Consider the following 14,945-nt stretch of genomic DNA (forward strand, 5'->3'; position numbering starts at 1 on the left):
ATATTTTGACACACATATAATGAGGACTCATTTCATACATGGTTGTCTCATGTCTAGGTACTGCAAAATCGAATCTATGTCTTGTCTTATTACTGTTAATATTTACATCAGAATTTTTTTGAAAGAGATGTTCATTTTTAGAGGCAAAACAGCATACTTTGTATAAGTAAAGAGAGTATATTGTCATAATTCCTAATTTTTTAAACAAAGGGCACAATGCTCTCGAAAAGCGGATCCATACATTGTCCGTACAATTCTTTTTTGAATAACAAATGTTCTTTTTATTGACATATGCATAATAAAATTAAATTACTGATTCTCTACTGCCAATGTTTTTTAAACTGTAAATAGCGAAGTTTGCCGACGTTATCTGTTTCATATCATGGCTTTGCCAATCTAAATTTTTGTGTAAAGTTAGACCCAAAAACTTAGTTTTGTCCGATTCATATACAATAATTCCATTGATGCTTAGGGGCATATCATTATCAATTATTTTCAAAGTCTTTTGTTTTAAAAATGAATGAATTTTGTTTTGCTTGAATTAAGGACTAACTGATTTTCCTCACACTACTTTTGTATCTGTAAGGCTATAGAGTTTGTAAGATCTAAGGCTAATTTACAGTTTTTGTGGGATTAATCATCGGCAAACTGGGCTAGTACTGTATATGGTCCGCCAATGTCATCACTTAAGCTGTTGCAAAACACAATAAAGAAAAGTGGGGACAAAAGTAAGCCCTGTGGAGCACCGGTATCTACGTCTATAAAACGCGATTGGAATGTATAATTAACAATACCGTTCTTGTCACCCTTAATCTCAACTGACCGAGGCCTGTGGCTCAGAAATTACTTAATCCAATTAATTTCTTTGCCCTTTATTCCCTCAGAAATCAGAACTCAAAAAGCACTCAAAAGCAAAATTGCAGGTACTGGTATGACGTTCATTCTCGCAGAAAACACGAACGTCCACTAGCCCCAAAGTGGTCGTATGGGCTGCTATGTCTGCTGATGGCATAATTGGGCCGTATTTTTTTGAAGATTAAAATGGACGGGCACTTACCGTTAATACCGAGTGGTATTGTGCAATGTTACAATATTTTCTTGCACTATCTCTCCGACAGTTTCAAGGTTTTAACTAGAAACCTAGTTTCAGCAGGATGGTGCGACATGCCATACGTCAAATCGGGCAATTGAAGCTGTTCAACAATTATTCTTCAATAAAGTCATTTCAAGAAGAGGCAATATTAACTAGCCTCCTAGGAGCCCGGACCTGTCGCCACTTGATTATTTCTTATGGGGTTACCTCAAAAGTAAGGTCTACGAGAATAATCCAGCTGATACAAATCAATTAAAGCAAAATATCCAGGAGCAAATAAGATTAATATCAAGGGAAATGTGTGGACGGGTTATCAATAATCTTCGTTCTCGGTTTGAGTATATACAGTGCAACGGACACCATTTAGACAACATAGTTTTTGGTTCATAAATTTCCATTGACTACATTAATTTGCCATAAATAAATGATCATAGAAATATGGTGTATTTGGTTTATGCAAACATCACATTGCTGATACCCTTTTTGGACACCGTATATTAAGGTTAAATAATATAATAGTATCAAAGGTTAACAACTTTAATATGTAACTTTATCAAACTAATCATTAGTTAATGTAATTTAACCTAATTTTTTTTTCAGTTTGGTCAAACCTTAGGTCCATATCTAAGTTCCTATATTCTCATGGCAACAGCAATAGATAGACATCAAGCCATTTGCTATCCACTCACCTATTATTCTTGGACTTCCAGATGTTCCAAAGTAATGATGTATGTAGCTTGGCTAGCAAGTATATTATGTTGTGTACCCCAGGTAGGTTTTGTACCCTTATTATATTTAATATATTTAAAACTATATTAAAAAAATGGTATTTTGTGGGGGTATTGATCAATTGTTCAACAGTCGTAGTTCTCTTTCGTCGGACTTCGAGCCCTAAAGATAAATTAAATATAATTCGAAACGTTGGCAAGAAACAATAGTTTTCTTTAACAATTGATCAATACATCCACAAAATACCATTTCCAATAGAAAATCTCTGGTCACAAATTTACAAGAATATATTGAGAAAAAATTTCCTCTAGCATCGATTAAACAAAAGCAGTAGTATCTTTTTCTAATGCTATCGAGGTCAATAGCACAATTAAAATTGTTGGCAATCTTGTCGATTTACATACAGTCTTGCAAAGTTGAAAGCACATATTCCTAAGCGAGCTTAATTCTCGTCAAGAAAGTGTTCACTATGACTACAGATAATTTAATCTTAATTTTTTATGCATGTCTTAAATATTCAACTTTCATTCCCTCGAAGAAACTAAAAGCAGAATTAAAGTATTTTTACGATTAAGATATTAATTACTTAATTAATATTTCGTAAAGTATAATCGAGATGGATCACCTCGTTCAAAACTTTCCTTTACTTTTAATCCTAAGTACGAAAAATTATGAAAGTAGAGAGTTTTCATTTAAGAAAAGTTATGTTTGGAAAACTTTTTAATTTAACTATTACACTTCTTTCATTAATCTCGCTGTATTATTCTTGGTCAAATATTATGCAAATAGTACTCAAGTCGATCCTTTTTTTTTAAGAAGTTAAGCGTAAATTTAGTAATGAACACCTTATTCCTACAGGAAAAAAATATGATTAGCGACGCATAAGCATCATTTCTTACAAAAAATTAAATTGTCTTAGAAACTTAAGAATAATAACTTAGTTTAACTCAAGAATAAGACCTTATACATAAAATTCAGTTAGATTTTAATAAAATCTAAAGATGTAATGATGTACCATTCAAATTAATCGTAAGGCCAATCCTTAAAAGTTTGTTGTCTGAATCTGGAGTCTATAAGGACCAGATTCAAAGTAGGAATTCTTTGTACTTTTCATTCAAGAATTTCATGCTAAGCAACTAATCCGCAGTTGAGTAAACCTTTCTAAAACCTGCCTGTTTCGTTGACTGATACTCATGCAAATTGTGGGTTAGTTACGTGTAGTAATTAAAAAGGTGCGATAGTAGAGGAGATAGTAGGTAGAGTTGTAGGATGGTAGTTCATCATTTGAACCTTATCTATTTTTTTTAAATAGTATAACTTTAGTTTACTTTAATCCTGGATAATTTCAATGCTAATATTGGTGCTACTAAAGTAGATGATGATGATGATGATGATGAACCTATCAGAGACGTTTATATACCTGGATATTACCTGGCAATAAATACAGGAATCAGATAAATTTCATTACGACAAAACCTTGCTAGAAAACTATATTTAAAGAGGCTAAGATCTATCCGGGTATGGATTGCAACAGCGATCATTAATTTCTATCAGCGGAACTAGGAAATTATAAATGAACGTCCTAGTGATCCGTCAGACATAGACAGACAAAAAATCCGTATTAAATAATGCTGCTGAAGGCATCACAAATGACACAAAAGCAAAGAGGAAGCAATGGATAACATGTTACTTGGGACAGATTATAAGTTAGTAAAACAACTAAAAGCTTACAACGCACTGAATAGAGAATAACGAATGAGATAAGATGATTTTGTCGAAAAAGACAAAAACAGCCCGTTGATCAAATATGCCAAGAAATGGAAGAACACAAAAATGAAACTTACGATATGTTTAAGAAAATAAAGCAGATAACTCGTTCCTTAGCATCAAACCATAAAAATCTGATGATGGAGAAGGCTGTAGGAGAATCATGTTCATACTCAGAAGTGAAGACTAAAGAGACATAAAGTCACTGATATAGATAATATACCCACTGAAATGATGTGGACCCTAGATGATATCGGAGTAGATATAATGCTCCGAATCTGCCAAAAGATATGGGAGACATGCACGTGGCCAGAGGACTGAACAACATCAACATATATTTCATTTAATAAATACGAAGCAGGGGATTTATGCAGCAACTAACACACAATAGCATTGATCACACATTGCAGTCAAATCATGTTACAAATAATACTAGTAAGGATAAAAACCATTTCTACTACCTGAAATTGTAAAAAAAGAGGCGGGTCTCGTCCCAGGATGCAGCACTAGGGAGCAAATGTTGAACATGAGGCAGATCGTAGAAAAATTCAGAGAATTTAATGTTACGAGGTTTATGTGCTTTATCGATTATAGCAAAAGCCATGGTGAATCTGGTGAATTTTGAGGAAGTTGTAGCAAGTTCTTTCCGAAATAGAAGTGCCATTTCACCTGATTCTACTTATTAATTGGTCTTTGTTTGATTTTTTGGTCCTATGTTAACAATTTGCGTAAAGATAAAGGAATACCAAAATCTATGGAATACAAGGGAATGACTATGGAGACTCCCGAGAAAGTATCTGAGGCTTTTGCTGACCATTTTGAATCCTGTTATTCATATTTTTCTAACAAATGCATTACATCTGTTCCAGAAAATCTGGTGTCTGTTCTTTCACATCATATTTTTATCAATGAAGAAATACTGGACAAACCTAACTCATTGGATGCCAATAAAGGATCAGGACCTGATGGAATCTCACCAGTGTTTATCAAAAACTGTTCATCTGTGTTGGTTGAGCCTCTTCGGTTAATTTTTCAGAGGTCATTTGATACATCTTCATTTCCCACGTATTGGAAGCTGTCAGTTCTATTCTCTATTTTTAAAAGTGGACGCAAAACTGAGAGTGGAAATTATAGGGGTGTTTCTTTGCTTTCAGTCTTCTCCAAAATATATAAATGAATTTTGACTGATGAAATATTTAACACCTTCAAATCCTATATTTCTCCAAAACAACATGGCTTTTACAAAGGTAAATCAACGGCGACAAACCTAGCGGATTTTCAGGATTTTTTAAGTGAAAATATAGAAAAAAGCTATCAGATTGATGTTGTTTATACCGATTTACAAAAAGCATTCGACAGTGTATGCCATGGTCTGTTGATAAAGAAACTTGAAGCATTGGGAGTACATGGCTCATATCTTAAGTGGATCGATTCATATTTGAATAGTCGTACTCAACAAGTCAAGCTAAGGGGAGCAACTGGAAGGGAAATTCCAGTGACTTTTGGAATGCCTCAGGAATCACATCTTAGGCCAATTTTGTTCCTTTTATATATAAATGAAGCTGTATCTGTTTTTAAACACTGTGAATGTCTTTTATATGCTGACGATATAAATTTTTTTCGAACTATTGACTGTGATGAAGACTGTTCCTTAGTGCAACTAGATTTAAATAATTTTAATCAATGGTGTGTAGAAAATTTCTTGAACCTTAATGTTAAAAAATGTAAAGTTATGTCCTTTTACCGGAAAAAAGTTCCTTATAGTTTTACATATACGTTAGACGGATGTTTGCTGGAAAGTGTAGACACTTTAAATGATTTACGCGTTATTTTTGACCATTAATTGACTTTTAATGCTCATGTTGATAACATCACGATGAAGGGTTTTAGAATGCTAGGTTTTATTGGGAGACATTGTGATCAAATCAGTGATATTAGAACCATAAAATGTTTATACAATAGTTTAGTTTGTAGTGTTTTAGAATACAACTGTATTGTCTGGTCACCATTTTATAACATACATATTAATTGTATAGAAAAAGTTCAAAATAAGTTTTGCAAATTTTTACTTTATAAACATAGATTCCCTTACGAAACTATTTGTTATAACATTAGGTGTCAGCTAGTTGGGCTGCAAACTTTGGAAATTAAAAGAAATAATGCCAGAATCTATTTTTTGTTTGAATTACTTAACGGTAAAAAAGATAGTTCTTATTTTTTAAATAAGATAATATTAAAAGTCCCAAATAGGGTTACACATCAAAGGATTCTTTTATGAAGATCTCACGGTACCAATCATGGATTTAGAGGGGTACCATACCAACTAATAAAATTGTATAATACGCACTATAGTTCGTATGATCTATTTACGGGAGAGTCTTGTAATAGTTTTAAAAATAAAGTTATAAGAGGGACAGGGGGATAGGTTAGATAATATATATAGCTACTTTATTTTCTTGCTTTTTTGTTTGATTTGTATATGTTGATTTATAAGCTTATTGCATAATATTTGTGTTTTTTTAAATATTTACATGTAATTACCTGTTAAGGTGTTTGTAATTGAATATATAAATAAGTAAATAAATAAAATATTTTTATAATGATGACTGCCCTCGGGTCAGATTAAACGAGATACTAACTATTTTTATGTTACTAAGGGAGTGAGGCAAGGCCTCATACTGAGTCCAATCCTATTCAATATATATGGTGAATGGATTATGTGACAGGCCACTGAAGAATAGCGGAATCACTATTGGCGAAAGGTAAATTTTCAATCTGAGATATGCAGATGATACAAGTCTAAAGAGGAACTGTGCCAACTATTAGATAGAATAGAAAATATCAGTATAGAGGCAGGTCTTAAAACGTCCAACTTTTTCATGCATGGAGTTTTTAAATAATTTCGAGAATACTCTGATAAATCTTATTCTAGTATATGATAATATTTATCGTGTTGAGGATTTTAATATAAATCTACGTAACTATGAAAATCCTTAAATATGCAAAAAAATAGATTGCGTGCAGAACTTATCTGGGCGACTGTAAAAATTTGATTTTCGTTTCTGATTCTGTTGCTAACTTCCATGACGTATTATGACCTTGCTAATGTTTACGAGTTTTCTAAAAATCATTGCTTACAATTAAATTCTATAAAATCAGCATTTATGCTGTTTGAGGACAAGGGAAGCCGAAATAATTTTTTACAATATTATAGGGACTTAATTAATATCAATAACGAGCCTATAAAACACGTCGAGCACTGCAAGAGCTTGGATTTGATTCTGGATAGTGACCTGCGATTCACGCAGCGTGTTAATTTATGTATTCAAAAAGGATTTTTAAACCTTAAAAATATTTATCCACATCATTACGTTTTAAATAGAAAAACAAAAATTCTACTGTCTGATTCGCTGGTCCTATCACAGCTTAATCATTGCGATGCAGTGTATGGCCCATGCTTGATAACTGCTGAAGAGAGTAGAATTCAGAAACTCCATAATGCGTACCTTAAATTAATATGTGGCAGAAGGAAGCGCAACCCCAGAAAACACAAGCTTAAGGAAACCAGGTGGTTGATTATGCACAACAGAAGGATTTTTCAGGCATCTTCAATGTTTTTAAAAATAATTAATTTAAGATCTCCATTTTCCTTATATAAAAAAATAAAATTTCACGCAGATGTTCACGTTATTAATAACCAGTATAAAGGAAGGCTAACACTTCCGCTTTACTCAACCGAAACTTATTAAAGATCATTTCTTGTCAAATTTCAAAAATTATAAATAGCTGCCAAACTAATACCGAAAAAATGTTTAGCTTATATTCTTTAAAAAAATACATTTTTAAGAAATTACTGCAGGAACAATAAAGCATAATTTAGTGGGCGTTTCGTTTTTTTTTACTTTCTTTTCTCTATTCCGATGATGATAACAAAAGCAATTAATGCAATAGACTATATATTATGATGATATATTATGATATCTTTTGCTTTGTGATGTGTTTTGTTTGTGAGGTTGAATTTGTTTCTTTTTCCTTGTGTAGGCATATATGCTGTCAGATTTTCTTTTTTTTTTTGCTGGTTGATGTACTCTTAATAATTTATAGCGTTTATATTATTCCTATTTTGAAACTTAGTATAGTATAGATAATTAGGTTAGATGGAAGAACAGGCATTTAGATATCTAAATCTTTGTGCGCTGAATCTCGCCTTTCAACTATTAAGTTTGTAATTGTATTTTTTTTCCTAAATAAAAAGACCTTTATTATTATTATTATTATTATTATTATTATTATTATTATTATTATTATTATTATTATTATTATTATTACTATTAGATAAACAGAACAAGGACAAGGATCATGATAATAGATAGAACCAACAACCAATATAAATAAATAATATCGCCAAATCAGCTTGTATACCTGGGATCAGCAATAAGCAATAGAGGAAGATGCACTGAGGAAATTCAACGTAGATTAGCTGTTGCAAGAAATGTAGTGGCTAAATTTACTAAAATCTGGAAAAGTCACGAAATCACAGTAGCGACCAAAATGAGACGAAGTGTTGGATGCATTGGAGATGTTTTTTTGAAGACGTATGCTTATAATTCTTTGGACAGCTCGCAGAGAAAATGTGTTAATATTAGAAAAATTGAATATAAAGAAAACACTAAGAATGCGGTTACCAGAGCAAATAATAGGCTATTTTGAATATGTCTTTGGAAGGAACGGTCTTGAGAAGCTTGCGATACAAAGAGATGATGGAAAACCAGGAAAAATATAGAGGCATCGGCAACTTTATGATATCACGATACCTGTGTCAGGCTAGCGACTAGGAAAAAGAAGAAGATAACTAACGTTCCTTCAGACATCCATGATTTCACCTTATTAGAGATATTTATTTATTAATGTTTACCACCTCCTTCGATCATCATGTCGGTGGTAATATTCCTCCCCGAGTGCTTTTTTGCAGTTTTTGTTCTTTACGGCTTTCATTACCTACTTCGTCCTTAGTTACTTCCGCTAATGCTTCAGATGAGACGTTACTCATCTTTACCTTCTTTATTTGATCATCGTCTTGATCCTTTATCCTGATTTTCAAGATTCGACTACAATTCCTGGTTTTTTACTTTTACTATCAGTTTGGAAGAAAATGTGCTTTTTCCCAAGCTTTGGCCTTAAGCATTTCATGCTATCGTTTTTATTTATCACACATCTCTTATAATGGTCGATTTAATTATCATGTCTTACTTATTAGGGGGTACTTTACCAAAGATGCCAAATTTTAATTAACTGACTCCTTGTCACTTTACCTATATTAATCTATATTTACTAGCCTTGCCTTTACGGAAATAAATAAAGTGAACCATCACATGTTATAAAATTCTTGCCTGCGTTATAGCTATTCACAGGAATATGATTATGTAACCTCGACATACTACGGGGTTAAAAGAAGTGTGGCATGGTTTCTTGGCTTCAAACAAATATATCTCAACGATTTAGTCATCGATTCTTTAGTCACGGACTGTTGTTTAGTAATAGTAATATAGAAAGATTACATGAAACTTTTGTTATATAATAGTGATTTAAAAATTTATATATTTAATGGACTTTATTGATGTCGAAATTACTTGACTAACAGTCGTATTTTTTAATATTAAAAATGCTTAACAATATTTATTTAGAATTACGCTGGACCGTAAATTAATGTTTGACATGCACATTATTTTGATTTACATCGGAATTATCTAAATTATTAGGTTACACTTATCAAACATTTAAAATATAATGAAATAATGTAGATAGAGTTCGCAGGTCTAGGATCAAGAAATCAAAAACGTTTGGGCACCGTTGGATTGCCAGACGTGGAGCAGTTTCTTGGCCTCCTAGATCACCCGATTTAACGTCGCTCGATTTTTTCTTGTGGGGACATGTAAAGTCTTTAAGACTTAATTGGACGAATAACAGCAGCATTTGAAATCATTCAAAACGAGGATCAAATTTTTAGTGTAGTCCGCCGAAATCATGTGCGGCCTTTAAATCGGTGTATTGAGGTTGGGGCAAGACATTTTGAACAATTGTTGTGATGGTATCATATACAAAAGGTAACAATAAATGCATCAGATCCTATTTAGGTAATTAATATTTTTTCTAAATTTAAACGCATCTTAGGGCCGTAGTGGCGTAGTGACACATTTTCGGACATGGATTTCTATACTCAAATGGATTCTACTGTTGCACTGAACAACCCCCAGAAGTTTGATCCCATAGTTCTGAAATACCCTGTAGAACAATATACACACAACCAAACTTATATGGAATCACCCAGTAATTTCGCAAAATGGAATTTATTTTAAAAAATAGTCATTGAGGATTATAGGGCACTTTTTCAAAACCAAGTTTATTAAAAAAAATAATGAAACTGATTACAATTTTCACAATAATAGAACAAAAAACAAAAAGTGTAGATTTCTATAAAAATGATTTTTCTGAATATGACAATTTAACAAGAAAGTTAATTTAAAATTAAATGTTAATAATCAGTATTGCCACCTCTAGCATCGATGCAAGCACGAATTTGACGAGGCATGCTATTTATCAAATTGTCAATGTCTTCTTGGGGAACATTTGTCCATTCCTCTAAAACCGCTTGAATAAGTTGCTCAGTGTTACTAGGAGCATTCTGGCGAGCTTTAATCTTTCTTTTTATCTTATCCCATAAGTGCTCTATAGGATTAAGATCCGGTGAGCAAGAAGGCCACTCTAAAACGGCAATACCTTCCGTTTCTAAGAAACATTTTGCAACTTTGCTGGTATGTGGAGGGGCATTATCTTGCATAAATAAAAAAAAATTGCCAAAACCACCTCGCCAGAGCCTAACTACAGGTTGCAATACCAAATCTACATACCTTTGACCTGTTAGGGTTTGTCGAATTGGAATTAAAGGAGTTCTTTCACCAATCATAATTCCACCCCAAAACATTACAGTACCTCCTTTGTATTTCGGGATAGGTTTGGCAGCACGAATTATAGCTTGTCTCCCTTTACCTCTTAAAATGCGAATCCGCCGGTCATCGGATCGTAGTCCTATTCTGGTTTCATCCGAACATAAAACATTTTTCCAATTTTCAATATCCCAATTTTCATGCTCCAAACACCAATTTAAACGGTCAATTTTATGTTGCCTTGAAAGTTCTGGAACCCTTAACTGTCTTCTGCTAAATAATTCCCGAGCGCGAAGTCTTCTTCTAATAGTTTGGACAGAAACACTCACACCCGTAGCTTATAAAAGTTGCCTTTGAAGCTCTGGATGAGATGTTGTGGTATTTCTTCTTGCTATTTGAGCTAAAAAGCGATCCTGCCCTTCAGTAGTTGCTCTTTCACGACTTCTCCTTGGTCTGTTTTTTAAGGTTCCCAATTCCAGAAATCTTGAATATGTTTTTGAAACAACACCTTGTATAACCCCCATCGTTCTAGCTATCTGCCTTTGTGACATGCCTTGTTCTGCCAGAGCAATAATTCTTCGCCTCTGAACTTCCAATAGCCCAATGTATGGCATTCTTGTTTAGTTTTCAAAAATAAATAAATTATAAATTTGATGCGACTTGCAAGTGAAACAGTAAAATCGACACTGCTAGATAAAACATTATTATTTATTATTAATCTGCCTGTCCTTGAGAGTAAATACTTACTTATAAATACTAAAAAATATCTTACTAAAATATTTCGTATTAATACAAGGTGATTCCATATAAGTTTGGTTGTGTGTATGTAGATTGGCACATATGTGATTATACTTTGAACAAACATAACATAAATCACACATAATACACAACAACTTTTTTTTATACTGCACATCACTAACATATTATATATTCGATGATCTACATATAGGGTGGCCCATCGAAAAAGTACCGCAAGGCATTGCAAGGTGGGAAAAAACTTTTCGGCAAAATCCAAAAACACGTCAAGTATGTTTGTCAAGGGGACAACATTTGACATAAAAACCATTTCAAAAAACTCAACCCGCTAAGCTGGGGTTATATCCAGTAATTTTTTTCAAATAGGACGAGGGGTCAAGTAGTACCTCCTTAAAAGGGCCTTGTCAATCCCTATACAACGCTGCTTAGTTCTTAAAAATCGAGTCAGTCGTTCAAAAAATATGGGCCCTTGAAAGTTAAACAATAATGAGTGACGAAAAAAGCAAAAAGCGATTTAATGCTTACCATGTTAATTAAGTTAATGTTCGAAGTGCTGTCTGCCAACATTCATACAGTGATACAAATTATCTTCAAACCGTTGCCGAACGTTTAGAAGCATTTGCGGTGTCACTTCGCGACATACGTTAATAATTCTTCTGCGCAACTCTTCTAATGTAGCACGTGGAGTTTTGTAAACTACGGATTTTATGTGTCCCCTTAAGAAAAAATCTAAAGGACTTAAGTCGGGTGACCGAGGTGACCACTCAATTGCGCCCGTTCGTCCTATCCAGCGTCCTGGAAATATGTCATTTAAATAGTTGCGTATATTTAGTGAGAAACGTGGAGGAGCTCCGTCTTGTTGGAAAATCAATTTCTGTTCATTGTATGCGCGGTCCTCTTCTATGATATTTGTTAGAGCTGAGTCGATGACATTTTGTACCAAATCTCATTATATATCACCTGTTAAATTTCCAGGGTGGAAGAAAGAGCCCATAATGAAATTTCCAAAAATACCAGCCCATACATTTAACTTCTGGGGGTATTGTGTGTGTGTTTAGTAGAAAATCCTTGGATTGCTGTCAGCCCAATAACGGCAATTGTGGAGATTTGCTAAACCATTTACACACTCGTTTGAAAAATACACATTAAATATGAAGTTATCATTGTTTAACGCTCTCTCACTCATAACCGCAAAACTGCAAGCGATGTTAAAAGTGATCTTCACTCAATTCTTGGACTAAGCGAATTTTATAGGGATGGAAGTTGTATTTCTTCAATACCCTTTGGACACTTATTCGAGACACACTCGTTGCAATGGCCAATTATGTTGTACTTAGCGTACTATTTATTGCAACTTCCCCCTATACTGCAATCTCCATAGCTTCATGAAACTCTGCATTTTCAATATTCCTCTTTTTGTTATGAACTGAACCTGTTTCGCGAAACTTTGCAACCAATTTTCTCAGAAAGATGTTTCTCAGAATGCCATTGATTAAATAAATCCTCGACCCGATTTCAACACTCATCGTTTTAAAAAAAAAGCTCAATAATCTCTACTTTTTCTGCAATTGACTGCAATTGTAGTAAAGTAGTATATGTATATCGTCGAAGTCATAGGTTAGTGATGTAAAGTATAACAAAAAAAAGTTATTGTCTATTATGTGTGATTTATGTTATGTTTGTTTAAAGTACAATCACATATGTGCCTATCCACATATATTGTTCTGTTTCCATTAGTAATTATGCAATCGACAGAAAAAGCTTCTTCACGGTAAACAGCTTTGAAATAGACGTAAATAAACGTCGAAACGTTGGCACCTTTTCAAAAAATGAAGTTTTCGATTTCTTGGTCCTAAAACTGCAAACCCAATCTACGCTACTTACTAAAGATACTACTTTTAGTCAATAATTAAATAATCTAGAACTATAAAGTACGTTTTTATTACATTTATTGTTGTCAAATTCAATTTTGGCAGTCTCATAACTAATCCTAGATAGCGATCTTATATTGGTCACTTGGAAATGTACAAGGACTATTTTTTAAAGCAAAATTCCAATTTAAATTCTAACTTTACAAATTATGTGTTCGTTTCGTTTGTTAGGGTTTCGTGTGATAAATATGTCGTATTATATTATTTTGGATGATTACTGGAATTAAATTGAAAAATATGTGCTTTTTGTAAAAGAACCTAAAATAAAGGCATAAAAAAGAAAACTCATAGTTTTATGCCCCGCTAACTTTTCTTTGTGTCGTTTTATCCGCATACTAAATAAACTCACTTGAAAAGCTTTTTGTTTCTCCCTCGCTGGATAATATGATATTTTGCTACCTAAAAATAAAAGTCTCCTTTTATTGCAGGTAATAATATTTTCGTATCAAGAGGTGGCTCCGGGGATTAACGATTGTTGGGCTACATTTGATCAAGAGTGGGGAGCACAGGCCTACGTTATTTGGTGAGTTTTTTGTGTTCCGTACTTTGTTGCTTATTTCACTACTAAGGTTTTTTATTATTTTAATAACTTTTGGAATTTTATTGTTTATGAGCCTAATATAAAATTGTGCCTTTTAATACTCAGATAATTTTGTTATACACAGGGTGTTTTGAGAGGCAAGGAATCAAATTTTAACACGTGTTCTTCAAGTAAATTCAAAGTTTACAGAATAGAATATAAGTTGGTTCACTCGGCGCCAGCTCTTTGAAAATCATGGTATAAAGCCGCGCCGCTTTTGCAGGTGTGAGCTATTAAACGAGTGTGGAGACCGGGGTAATAAAAGCCAAAACTTGGCCATTGATAGTGTTTACCTGGGTGTAGGGGAACGCTGGAAATTCCATAGGCTCATAATACCAATACACGAGTACCTATTTGGTCATGAACATATTTGGGATTGGAGGATATAAAATTAATAGATCAAACGAACTTACCTAAGTGATGTTCGATCTAAATTATATTCGGCTTCGTCTCATAAATAAAGTAGTCTTGTAGTACCCTCATTTTTCACGTATTGGCCACAAATTTTTAAAGCAAAACCTGACAACATCGCTCCGACCCAACGTTCCCCCTGCCGCTGTGTCATCGGTGCCACCGCCGCTCGCTACAGTCATCAGTCTTTTTTAAAGCAACAAAATATTGTGCAACATGATTTCTTGGGGAGTTTTCTTAGGGTGGGATTGGGACTTTATTTATTTCGACGAAGCCTTCATATAATTTAGATCGAACATCACTTAGGTAAGTTCCTTTGATCTATTAATTATATTCGGCTTCGTCTCATAAATAAAGTAGTCTTGTAGATGTTTAAAGGTCATGTTGCATAATTTTTATGAAATGCGATATTGTCTTAAAAATACGAAGGGACATTTTTTGTTTACAAAAATGTATTACTTTTTTCTCTCTCATGATGACACATTATTATGTAATCATTTAAGAATTTCCAACATAATATTGTTTATATACATATGTTATTATATAATAATAACATATGTATTATTTATATACCTACATTTAATTATAACAACAGTAACAGCTAAGTATTATCCGCAAAATACTGAACAAACATTTAAATAACATTTAAATTTAAACACATAAACTTAATAAATAGAATATTCCTATATTCTTAAATAAGTTAAATTATCTTACATACTATTATCCGCACCTAA

At 33.1% G+C, this 14,945-nt stretch overlaps 1 protein-coding gene across 3 annotated transcripts in view; it reads left to right on the forward strand.

Annotated features, from left to right (window-relative positions):
• LOC126744737 (oxytocin receptor-like) overlaps nucleotides 1–14,945 on the forward strand; it is a 504,438-nt gene that overhangs the window by 387,313 nt on the left and 102,180 nt on the right. For all 3 annotated transcript variants that reach the window (XM_050452271.1, XM_050452270.1, XM_050452272.1), the window contains 2 exons: nucleotides 1,694–1,864; nucleotides 13,649–13,743. In XM_050452271.1, the coding sequence (XP_050308228.1) occupies nucleotides 1,694–1,864; nucleotides 13,649–13,743 (266 nt within the window). The remainder of the gene's footprint in view (nucleotides 1–1,693; nucleotides 1,865–13,648; nucleotides 13,744–14,945) is intronic.

This window comes from Anthonomus grandis, chromosome 14 (genome assembly GCF_022605725.1).
Source record: "Anthonomus grandis grandis chromosome 14, icAntGran1.3, whole genome shotgun sequence".
NCBI lineage: Eukaryota > Metazoa > Arthropoda > Insecta > Coleoptera > Curculionidae > Anthonomus > Anthonomus grandis.